The 12,151-nt window shown below is 37.3% G+C and overlaps 1 protein-coding gene across 2 annotated transcripts; it reads left to right on the plus strand.

The window, feature by feature from the left end:
• Positions 1–733: 733 nt before the first annotated feature.
• On the plus strand, positions 734–9,855 carry LOC117502554 (zinc finger protein 260-like). 2 transcript variants are annotated; one of them, XM_034161590.1, is made up of 3 exons: positions 736–923; positions 7,228–7,826; positions 7,884–9,855. In XM_034161590.1, the coding sequence occupies exons 2-3, from the start codon at positions 7,230–7,232 to the stop codon at positions 9,405–9,407; spliced, it is 2,121 nt and encodes a 706-aa protein (XP_034017481.1). In that variant the 5' UTR covers positions 736–923; positions 7,228–7,229; the 3' UTR covers positions 9,408–9,855. The 2 variants fall into 2 exon arrangements, with proteins under 2 accessions (XP_034017480.1, XP_034017481.1); XM_034161589.1 differs by having other exon boundaries at positions 734–923; positions 7,228–9,855.
• The last annotated feature ends 2,296 nt before the right edge of the window (positions 9,856–12,151 follow it).

A 12,151-nucleotide genomic window follows, 5' to 3' on the forward strand; every position in this document is an offset into this window, starting at 1 on the left:
AAGAACCTGGACAGACAGCCTTAACTTACAACTCAAAAGGAACTCATCATTTTAACAGTTTAATACAAAATGGCTAGAAAACACCTACCACATGGTACTATGCACAAATAAATAAATAAAATAAATGTCAAAGAAGCGTTCATGTGTCAGAAACAAATGTTTGGCATTGACCTCCAATAAGTTCAGGCAATATTTGATAAAAAACATTTCATGCCGAAATACCATCCTTGGCACATAAAAACTCAATTAACATTTAGTGCTACAATCAATTAAGAAGTTAGTAATTAAAAAATATTTGCCATATAAATTATACTTATGCTGGTGCTTGATGAAGACGTACTGCCCATGTTCAACCTTGCAGGCAGTCCCCGCTCAGGTGCTATAATTCTCAGTACTGTTCAAACCGAGTAGGACTGCGAGAATAAAAATCACTATGAAGGTATCTTAAAATTAAGTGGGTGCTGCAGGGATGAGTTTCGAAGTGGTGCTGATGGCGCTGAGGAGCAGCTGATAAGCATTTACCGTCTGTTGCCCTCCATCTTTGTGTTGTAGAAGTCTGTTCGACACCCTCCAGTCCTGTATGTGACAGTCACGCACTACTGAGTTGCCAACTGCCAATAAACACAAGAAAAGAAGAAGTCGACTACGTTGGCTCTAGTGTTTTGTTTATCTCTATGATTTGTCTCCATGCTACGCATACTTTAGAATCCACTCGATCTCGAACTAACTAGTTTTAATCGATAAAAAGAGTGTTTAAAAAACGCGCAGACTCTTTGGGACAGGTTTTGTTGGAGGTTTTGTTTTTTTTATTGGAAACGCACCGAATTAGCATGGAAATACACGATACAGAAAATGCTAATAGCTAAGGCCTGGTGTGCTAACAACAACAACGACGACGACGTCGAGTTCATCAAGGAACTGAGGTTTGTGTCAAATTTCCACTTCATCATTGAAGCGCCATGCTGTTAAGTGTTCTGTTGTTAGTAGGCGTTTGTAATAGAGCTAACAGGCCTGAATTTTTCTCCAATGCCGAAATTTCCCCTAAAGTCTGAACGTTTACAGATTTGAAAAGAGTCGACTGAGTGTAAGAGGCCTTAAGCTTTCCAAATGGTAAAGACAAGTGAAGCGGTGTTGGTCCTGATGGTTCAAAACATTTCGACTCCTGTAAATAGATTGCTGTTGTTGTTTACTTCCGCCTTTCCCGCGCATGCGCACACAGACTGGTAGGCAGAGGCGTTAACATCTGGAACAACTGTCCTGACAACATTAAAGTACTTGGTACGTTAGTAGGCTTTAAAAGACATTACAAGAATAACAAAATCGCATACTATAGTTGAAGACTTAGGTCTATTGATGTGTTATTACTTTCGGGTTTGTGTGTTGTGTGCCAGTATTGTCTGGTTATATTTTGTAAATTTGAGTTCATTGACTAAGTTTGCACGTTTTTTCTTTTTGGTATTGTCATTGTGTGTACGTATGTATGTATGTACATGTAGGTATGTATACATGTATATATCTGCATATGTATGTATATATATATATATATATATATATATGTGATTGTGTAGATATGTATTTCTGAAATTTTGTTTGTGTGTATATGTTTGTTATTTTTTAGTATAAGAGAAAGGTATTTATAAGCTCTGCTTCTGCCCTCACCCTTTCGGCCACACAGGACTTTTGTAAAGTTGTTTTGTTATGAGTTTTTTTTTTGTTTTTGTTGTTGAATTGTGTGCCGAATAAACTCATTCATTCATTCATCATTACATTTTTGTCCAATAATCTTTAGACCGTTAACGTGGTAAACAAAGCTGAACAGCTATAAAATTTTGAATCAGTTGAGCACCTACCTGTTAAATGTTTTGTAGCAGATGTGTGGCATTGTGCTGTGTGATAAAACTGAACATTTTAGAGTGGCCTTTTATTGTGGCCAGCCTAAGGCACATCTGTGCAATAATCATGCTGTCTAAGCATCTTGATATGCCACACCTGTGAGGTGTGATGGATTATCTTGGCAAAGAAGAAGTACTCATGAACACAGATTTAGACAGATTTGTGAAAAATATTTGACAGAAATAGGACTTTTGCGTATATTTAAAATTAAATTAAATTAAATTAATGTGTCATTACAAATAGATGGAATGGATATACAAAGGGTAAAAGAAATGAAATTTTTAGGAGTCATGATTGATGAAGATCTTACATGGAAGTCACACATAAATTACATAAAAGGAAAAATAGCGAAAGCCATTGCTGTTTTGCATAAAGTAAAATATTCATTAAATAGTTATGGTTTATTAACATTGTACAATTCATTGATTGTCCCATATTTAACTTACTGTGTAGAAATCTGGGGATCAACATATACAACCTATATACAACCTTTATTTATTTTGCAGAAAGAGCTTTAAAAGTGATTAGTAACAGTGGTTTTAGAGATCCATCTAATCCATTGTTTATTAAGTATAGGGTACTTAAATTTCATGATTTAGTTGATTTGAAAATATTACAAACGATGTACCAAGTTAATAAAAATACTTTACCAACAAACATTCAAAATATGTTTGAAAAAAGAGTAAGTAGATATAAATTGAAAGGAATAGAAGTCTTTAAAAAAACAAGATTTAGAACCAAAGTAAAGGAAAGGAGTATTGCAGTAAATGGTGTCAAATTATGGAACAATCTTAATAAAGAAATTAAAGAATTAAGGTCACTTAAATTATTTAAAAAACATATTAAATTAGATGTATTAAGTAAGTATGAAACTATGAAGTAAGTCAGTGGGCTGCAAGAAAGTCAAAAAAAAAAAAGTAAACTGTTAATAATGTTTGGAGTGTCTTAAGTTTAAATATAACCTGTCAGTGATGTAATCTATTAATTAATGGTCATAATTATGAAATGGGTCAGTGGTATGTGACAAGTTAAAGAAATGCAATCTGTTAAATAATGTTGACTATGATGCTGTATATTGAAAGATTGTATTGTTAAAAGGGGCAGAAATCATAAGACTTGTTCTTCTTTCTGCTCCTTTTCATTCTGGTATTGTGGTGCTTTTGTTTTTTGCTTTTCTGTTTTTCTTTTAAATGAATGAAATAAATATTAAAAAGAAAGAAAGAAAGGACTTTTGCGTATATAGAAAATGTTTTACATCATTGACTTCAGCTCATGAAAATTGGAGCAAAAACAAACATGTTGCATTTATATTTTTGTTCAGTGTAATTAATTTCCCTCTTTATCATAACAGCATGTACCAGTAAAAATTTCACGTTTTGTTTTTCCAGTGTAATTTCCAACATCCTTATTAAGATTTCTTTGGAAATGTAGCTCTTCCTGTATACCCAATTTGCCAGGCTTTGTTTTTCCATTATAGCAGTTTACTTTTTTTTAACAACTCCAGGTTTCCCCATGTAAATTCGCGTTCAGTGTAACAAAGCTATGAGCTGAGTTCGCTTTGGCAAATTGGGCATCACGGACTCAAATTGTCTGTGAGCCCTCATACACTTGATGTGAAAGATGAAATGGCTCTAATAACAGGTCAAATAAAGTACAGCAAAACAGGAATTGAAAAAAAAACTAGAATCAAGTTGTAGATCATTCTAATTGCCCATGCCAGTTTTTTTTTTCCTGTACTGTGCAAATGGTTCAGGCACATTTAATGCATCATAAAAGCATTAAAAATGATGAAAACCTGATATTTATTCATAAATAAATGAAATATGTGATGAATTTCAACTTTAATGATAATTAATATGAAAATGTGGTTCTATTTATGTGTGATGTGTCGGCATACAAGTCACACCAGAGTATAAGTCGCAGGACGTCAATTTTTTCCAACATTTAGCTCAGTTTATACACATTCATCAGGGTTCTCCCCAGAAAGTTTTAGTATAGCAGTCCTGTTTGCAACTATCACCCGATGTGGCACAGAACGCTTCCATTCGGGGTCCTACCCGACCTAGTGTCCTGAAGTCCTAAGAAAATTTTTTTGAATCTTTTAGTGCTGTTTCTGGTCTGACTCTGTGCTGAATTGTTGTTTAGTGAAATTAATTTAAAATGTTTGTATTTCATTGACACATGTTACAAATGTGCAATAAACTTATTTGAAAGAAAAAAAGAATATACAGAAAGACAATGGAAAATGTGGGTGATTCCAGACTTTTTACACATCATTTCCCCTGAATAATTTTCAATTTGAAAAAGTTTGAATTCCCACGTCGCAGTATCACCAGGCTGGGGTCATTGACTTCAAAGTGTGAAATTCTCACCTTATCCTTGTGATTCAGATTTTGACACCCCTTTATATTGTCCAAAAAAACAAAAAAAAAACAAAACAAAAGGTCCAGCTTTCCTCCCTGAAAAAAATGTAAGTGCTAATGATGAACTTGCAATGTAAGAAATAACTAAATTTAATACTGAAACCAATTTACACAGACTAAAATGTACTTATGCCTTTCTTCTTGCTAGAAGAATGGAAAAATAACCCAAAAATTATCCTTTAGATCTAAAAAATAAGCCAAAAACAAGGACATGTTGCACGTTATGTAACGTCCCATTGCACAAGTGGTAATAGTGGTCTCTGATGTGTTTTATTGCTAATTATTCCTCACTTTCCACAGGTCAGCAGGTGCATGAAGGTGTGTGTCTTACTCAGCATTTCTCTGCGTGGGATGTACATTTTAGGAAAAGCAGAAACATCCCAATGGCCAACAAACAGACTGAAACAAACACTGGTTCCTCTGATAACGAAGCTTCTGAGTTTTCATTCAGAAGTGAAGATTTGGTTTTACTGAGGATATACAGAGAGGAGATGGCACACTTAACCATGAAACTCGTAATTTTTTTCAGAGTCTGTTGGATTTTGGATCCTAACGTGTAGTGATGCTGCTGTTTGTGTTGCAGGATGCTATTTTAGTCCTGCCGTGAACATTCACGCGGAATGTCTCCATGGCATTGTTTTTTACAGGCTGCCTGGACACGCAGATAGATTTCTTACATTGGAAAACAGTTGGAGTACGTTATTTTCAGATAATGGACTTTCTATCTAATGTGCCAGAATCCTGAGAGAACTTTGTGAGGTGCGCCATGACACCAGCTGGCAATCGCACATGTGGGGACTTCTTTGGTGGAGTGGACTTTACATATTTGATCTTGGAAAACATTCTCCAAGTAGGTGAGTGCCCTGTTCAGTTTTTTTTTACTTTGTATTTTGTTCTCCTCAGTGGAGCTTGTAAGCTTTATTTTAATTTTAATTTGAGAGACTCTATCTTGATGCGAGTCTGTTCTGTAATGGAGCAGCACACAGTGTTGCGCACCGCACTCGCTCAATGTGCACACTCACCTCTCCACTGTTTTTCAGGTTGCCTGTCAGACAGTCTGCTGGCTGATCACACAGATGTATTTCTTAGATTTTTCACAGATATATCAATGACAACACTTATAAACATGCACAAAGCTGAGCTTCTAGCAAACTGTTTCCAACAAGTTGCATTCATGATTAATGGACGTACACACACTACATTTTCTCACAGTGGAATGCGGCTGCTGTTTTTTTTAACTGTGACAACATCAAAATTAACAGTTGTCACTTAAAAATGAGTCCTCATAACATGACATCACACTTATGGAAACTTTGTAATTAATCTGTGGCTCCGCTATTAACGTTAGTAGATACATTCCATTTAAGCACACTGCAGTTTTTCTAATTTAATAATCTGACCCCCTGAGAACATGCTGTGTAAATTTTTGTTGTTATAAATGAATTTTTAGAGGCAGCTAAAATGCATATTTTCATGCTATAGAGGCTTTGCACGTGATGTCACATGCAGGGGGTGCCCCACACAGCCAAGGTCAAGTTTAGCTGGTCATGATACACTTGCCTGTGTAAACAAGCCATCTCAACTCATCTTTCCTCTGTTTTTCACCATTTTTTCTGCTAATACACCATGTCAGACTTGTGCAGTTCACTGTCACAACAGACATGGACAGAAGGAGAATGTGAGTTTCTACAGGGTTCCAGTGGACACAGAATGCTGGTTTTTGCCCCACAATCTCACAGCAGCATACACAAAATTCAGTAAAGTTAATGACGAACATTGTCGCTAAGAGTAGGGTTAGACATGGTTAAATAAAAAAACCCTGTCATGAAAATGTTACTCATTTCGTTATGGAATCCACGACGAGACCACGGAAAATGGAATGAGACTCAGCCTTTTGCTTCACAATCTCACAGCAGTGTACACAAAATTTAATAAAGTTAATGACAAACATTATCACTAAATATTATAAATATGTAAGTCTGCAGTCCTCAATTAACTTATTAAGTCCTGAGTGCACTTACATGTGCGGTGATAATGTCACGCCATGTGCAGGCAACAAAGAAAACAACACACGTACTGTGTACAAGCACCCAAAACAGCAATTTTCTCCTTGTACCGCTGTAATTCAGTGCCAGAAAGATGCCTGGTATGTTCCCCAACTCCACTATCAGGTTTAGACATGATGAGTTTATCTCTTAAGCTTGTCCCACACTTTTCAGTATGTATGTTGTTTCCTGTGTAAATAACCCTGGAAGCACTGCGGGGAGTGGCTGGGTCATGTGACTGCATTGGGTCTATATAATCCACAGCATGTCTTTTTCCTGGTTCTCTCCCTCAGCCCCAACCAGTCCCAGCAGAAGACTGCCCCTCCCTGAGCCTGGTTCTGCTGGAGGTTTCTTCCTGTTAAAAGGGAGTTTTTCCTTCCCACTGTAGCCAAGTGCTTGCTCACAGGGGGTCGTTTTGACCGTTGGGGTTTTACATAATTATTGTATGGCCTTGCCTTACAATATAAAGCGCCTTGGGGCAACTGTTTGTTGTGATTTGGCGCTATATAAAAAAATTGATTGATTGATTGATTGATATAATGCTATACTAAACCGAAGCTTGAAAATCACATGTGGAGGCCGTCTTGAATTTCTAAGTGAGCGCCAGGAGGATTCATCAGGACTTTTGATGTGTTGTTAAGGGTGGATGGGGGCACCACTTAGCAACAGCATCATGGAGAGTTCCAGTTGCAGTTGTTGTATGGCACATCAAACAATATGAGACATGCCCCTTTATATTTTATTTTTAACAAATCAACCTTCTAAACCACCTTATTCCCATTGTCATGGTGGGCTGGTGCTTATCCCTGTGGCTATTTAAACGAATGCTGTTTTTCAGTATATTTGCTTTTTTTTTCCTCCCCCAGACATGCAGCAGCTGTCGTTTTGTAAAGAAGAAGATTTCCTTGGGCAGCAGGAATGCAGTCTAAGTGACATTAAAGAAGAGCAAGGGAATCCCTGGTTTAATCAAGAGGAACAGCAACTTCACTGGCTGAAGGATGGTACTATCACTAAGTTTCCTACGAAGACTGAAAATGATGAAGAAAAGCCACAGTTATTACAGGTTCATCACGGCCAAATGGATGAGAGCCCTAAGGCGAAACCTCCATGTGCCACCTCAGCTGATCACAGAGGACTGGCAGCAGAAACTGATGGGGAGGACTATGAAGGACAACCACCTAGCAACTCAGGTTTACGACCAGATGCTGATGATAAGAACTCAGAAACGGAGAGTGATGACAGTTTTGAATGGTATCCCACACAAAACCTTCGTTCTCGTTCATGCCGTTTGAAAGACAGTGGTTCCTCTGTTAGCAATAACAGGTGTAATGTTGCTCAAGTAAATAAAAAATCATTTAGCTGCTCTGAGTGCGGCAAAAGCTTTGGACAAATGAGCTATTTGAATATACACATGAGAATTCATACAGGAGAGAAATCATTTGTCTGCTCTCAGTGTGGGCAAAGATTTGGAAGAAAGGATTTTCACAACATACACATGAGAATTCATACAGGAGAACAACCTTTTGGCTGTTGTGAGTGTGGTAAAAGCTTTCGTGAAAAGAGTAACCTCAATAAGCACATGAAAATTCATGTAGGAGAGAAATCATTTAGGTGTTCTGAATGTGGTAAAACATTTGGATTTAAGAGCTGTTTGAGCCAACATATGAGAATTCATACAGGGGAGAAACCATTTGTCTGTTCTGAGTGTGGTAGAACGTTTCGACAAAAGAACTATCTCACCATACACATGAGAACTCATTCAGGAGAGAAACCATTTGGCTGCTTTGAGTGTGGCAAAAGATTTGGTAGAAAAGAAACACTGAATATTCACAATAGAATGCACAGTGGAGTGAAACCATTCAGCTGTTCTGACTGTGGCAGAAGATTTGGAACAAGGGAATCACTCAACATACACATGAGAATTCACAGAGGAGAGAAACCATTTAGCTGTCATGTGTGTGGCAGAGGATTTCGCCAAAAAAGCAATCTTAACATGCACTTAAGAATTCATTCAGGAGAGAAACCTTTTGTCTGTTCTGAGTGTGACAAAGGATTTCGACAAAAGAGCTCCCTTGCCATACACATGAGAATGCATTCAGGAGAAAAGCCATTTGGCTGTTTGGAGTGTGGCAAAGATTTTAGACACAAGGGCAATCTTACTATACACATGAGAAGGCATTCAGGGGTGAAACCTTTTCGCTGTTCTGAGTGTGGCAAAGGATTTCAACACATGGGCAATCTGGCCATCCACATGAGAAGACATTCAGGAGAGAAACCATTTACCTGTTTGGAGTGTGACAGAAGATTTCAACAAAAGTCCCATCTTAACAGACATATGAGTATCCATTCAAGAGAGGAATCATTTAACTGTTCTGATTGTGGTAAAGCATTTGGATCAAAGAGCTATCTGGACATACACAGAAGGATTCATGCCAGAGAGAAATCATTTAGTTGTTCTGAATGTGGCAAAATATTTGGATTAAAGAGCTATCTGAACAAACACATGAGAATTCATACAGAAGAAAAGCTGTATGACTGTTCTGTGTGTCATAAAAGATTTCGAGAAAAGGGAAATCTTTATAAACACATCAGAATTCACAGAGGAGATAAACCATTTAATTGTTTCGAGTGTGGCAAAAGATTTGCACAAAAATGCCATCTCAACAGACACATGATAATTCATTCAGGGGAGAAGTCATTTGGCTGTTCCGAGTGTGGTAAAACATTTGGAATAAAGGAATCTCTGAATACGCATATGAGAATTCACACCGGAGAAAAACCATTTCGCTGTTGTGATTGTGGGAGAAGATTTAATCAGATTAACACTTTGAAAATACACATGCGACAACATTCAGGAGAGAAACCATTTGGCTGTTCTGAGTGCGGCAAAAGATTTTATCAGCAGAGCAATTTTAACATACACATGAGAATTCATTCAGGGGAGAAACCCTTTAGCTGTTCTGAATGTTGCAAAACATTTAGACAAAAGTGTCATCTTAACAAACACATGAGAAGTCATTCAGAAGAGAAACCAGTTGTTTCTTAAACCTGAAACTATATTATGAAACTAAAATGTGCAACTTCACTCGAGTCCTCAATGTGTGATTTGTTGTTTGTAGAGTGGAACAAAGGCTGTCCAACCCTGTGTGTACATATTTAAATACAAAATGGGATGTTTGGATTTTTATTTGTTAGGAGTGTCCCAAGTGTCCCAGGTTTTTTGTGCTTGTGCCTGATCAGTATTATTATCAGTATTAACCCTCTTGAGTTTAAGGGCTTTTTCTCAATTTTACTGTATCTTAAGTAATTCCTCTTTTAAAGTACTTGCATATTGTATAATGCCCATGTATGGCATATCAGAAATGTCCAGAACAATCTCAGCTTTCTGAATGTAAGACTTATATTTGTCTGGAACACTGTGTAAAATATATAATTTCACCCTAACACTGAAAATATAAACTGTGTTTTGAGAACTTCATCATATCTTTTGTAAATATACATTCTTATTCATATGGAACTGTGTTGGTGTTAGAAATTGGTTTACCAAAGTCTTTAGATCACAAAATTATTGTCATATATTAAAAACAGTTTTGAAATAATGTACATGCAATTTAAAAAATTATTTCAGTGAGGATCCCTGGCTGCAGCCGACAGAGTGTAGCCTCACAGTCAGTGACTGAGACCATGTGACATTATAGGACTGGCTGTGAAGGAGAGAGGAGTTTACAGCTGTGTACTTTCAGGAAGTGGTCACATGACGCCTTTGTGATGTTGCATCACTAATCTATTAATAGAAACATGATTACAGTACACTGTGCCTCTGTGGACTTCATAGGGTTAAGTATCAGCTGCTAACGGAGTCTAAATCTGATCCCTACATTGTCCTAGCATAAAACACAATGAAAGGTCATTAAAGTTGATCATATGTATATGACAATATGCCTGGAATGCATTAAGAAAATTGCCTTTGATTTAAAGCGGCACATTAATGTTTCTATTTATATATTTTTGCAAAATAGACTTTATTATATGGCACATCAATTCCACTTTGTGCAGCATAGACTATTGAAATGTTAATAATTTGTTAGTTAAATGCAAAAATTCCATTAAAATTTCTCTTTAGACATGCTCTTTACTGTGTAAAGAACAGAAAACTGTGATGATTGTTCTAACTGCTTGAATACCAGAAAAAATAAAAAGCTTGCATTAAAAATGTTATGGATAATGTTTCTGTGTAGGCTCTCAGTTGTCCAGGTGGTTTCCATAGTAGAGAAGCTTGAATCTTCGACTGGACAGGGTTGCTTGACGCGAGGATGTTTCGCTTCAAATCGCAGAAGCTTCCTCAGCTAAAATTCTTGCTCTGGTAGTCTGACTTCTGTCTGACCCTTGTTGAGAAGAACAAACAGAAGCCACAAAAGCTGGAGTTTTAAACCTAACCAGACGCCTCCTACCGAGAGGCAGACTGCTATTGGCTAGTGATTAAATGACTGAAACTGCTTTGATCTGAGTACCCCATTGTAAACAGGGGACAAAGCGTGTCTCAGACCCCCTCCCCGGTTAAGGCTGGGTTTCAACTGTTTCACATAGAATGCCTCCTTCACCCCTCTCTCAAGCCATTTTTTCCTCTCTGGCTGAGATTTTAACTTCCTTGTCCTCAAACTTGTGGTTAGTGTCTTTAAGGTGGAGATGAACTGCAGCCTGAGGTCCACTGGCGCCCTCTCTGCGGTGCTGGTATAGCCTTTTATGTAACGGTTGCTTAGTCTCACCTATGTAGTGATGGATAATGCATGTAATGATTTTAACTGAGACGTAAGAGTATACCTGCAGGGCAGTAGGGGTGTCGTAGACCACAAAACCCATGGTTGGAACTGGTTCACAGTTTTTTAGTCACGGATTGAATACTTTTTGGATTTAAAAAATAAAAAGACTACTTAAAATTATTTGCATTATATTTTTAAAAAGTACATACTGAGCTGGGCAGCACGGTGACTTAGTGGTTAGCACTGTTGCCTCACAACGAGGTCATGGTTTTTATATATATATATATATATAAAAGTTAAAGTGGCAGGGGGTGAAGAGGGCGCTAGTTAGGGGGGTCTGAAGGACTGAGTCTGACAGACTGTCACACATTAATAATAATCATACATGTCAACCCTTTTGAGGGTCCACCTGTATAACCAAGTGAGAAAATCCTTATAACCTCCAAATCGCACCAAAATCAGTTTTATTACAGTACACACAACCGCATAGCGGTATCACATAACTGGGTTTTTGCCCACATATTATGAGTTGCCACAATGACATTAAAGTCAGGATCGTTAGTATTTCCTCCAGTTGAATTTCAAACAATAGAGATCTAGTATTCAAGGTTCAAGGTTTCTTTATTGTCCCCGTGGGGCAATTTGTTTGCAGCAGTAATTACAGACTCAAACAAACACAACAACAGTACAACTAAAACATTTACAAATGTGCATTGAGACAGCGAATAGCATTTGGAATCAGGGACTCTTTAAACCTGTTAGTTCTACACCAAGGGACAACATAACGACGGCCAGATGGGAGCAGTGAAAACTCATGCCAAAGAGGATGAGAAGGGTCAGCTATAATAGCCTTAGCTTTTTTAAGACATCTGACCTTAAAAATTTCATTAAGATCATTAAGTGAGCCTCTGGTGATTTTACAGCACACCTTAACAATATCCATAAGACGATTTCGCTGCTTGATGGATAAACAATAAAACCAACAAATGTAAGAAAAGATTAAAACAGATTGGGGCTCAAAGCACAGTTT

This window comes from Thalassophryne amazonica, chromosome 21 (genome assembly GCF_902500255.1).
Source record: "Thalassophryne amazonica chromosome 21, fThaAma1.1, whole genome shotgun sequence".
NCBI lineage: Eukaryota > Metazoa > Chordata > Actinopteri > Batrachoidiformes > Batrachoididae > Thalassophryne > Thalassophryne amazonica.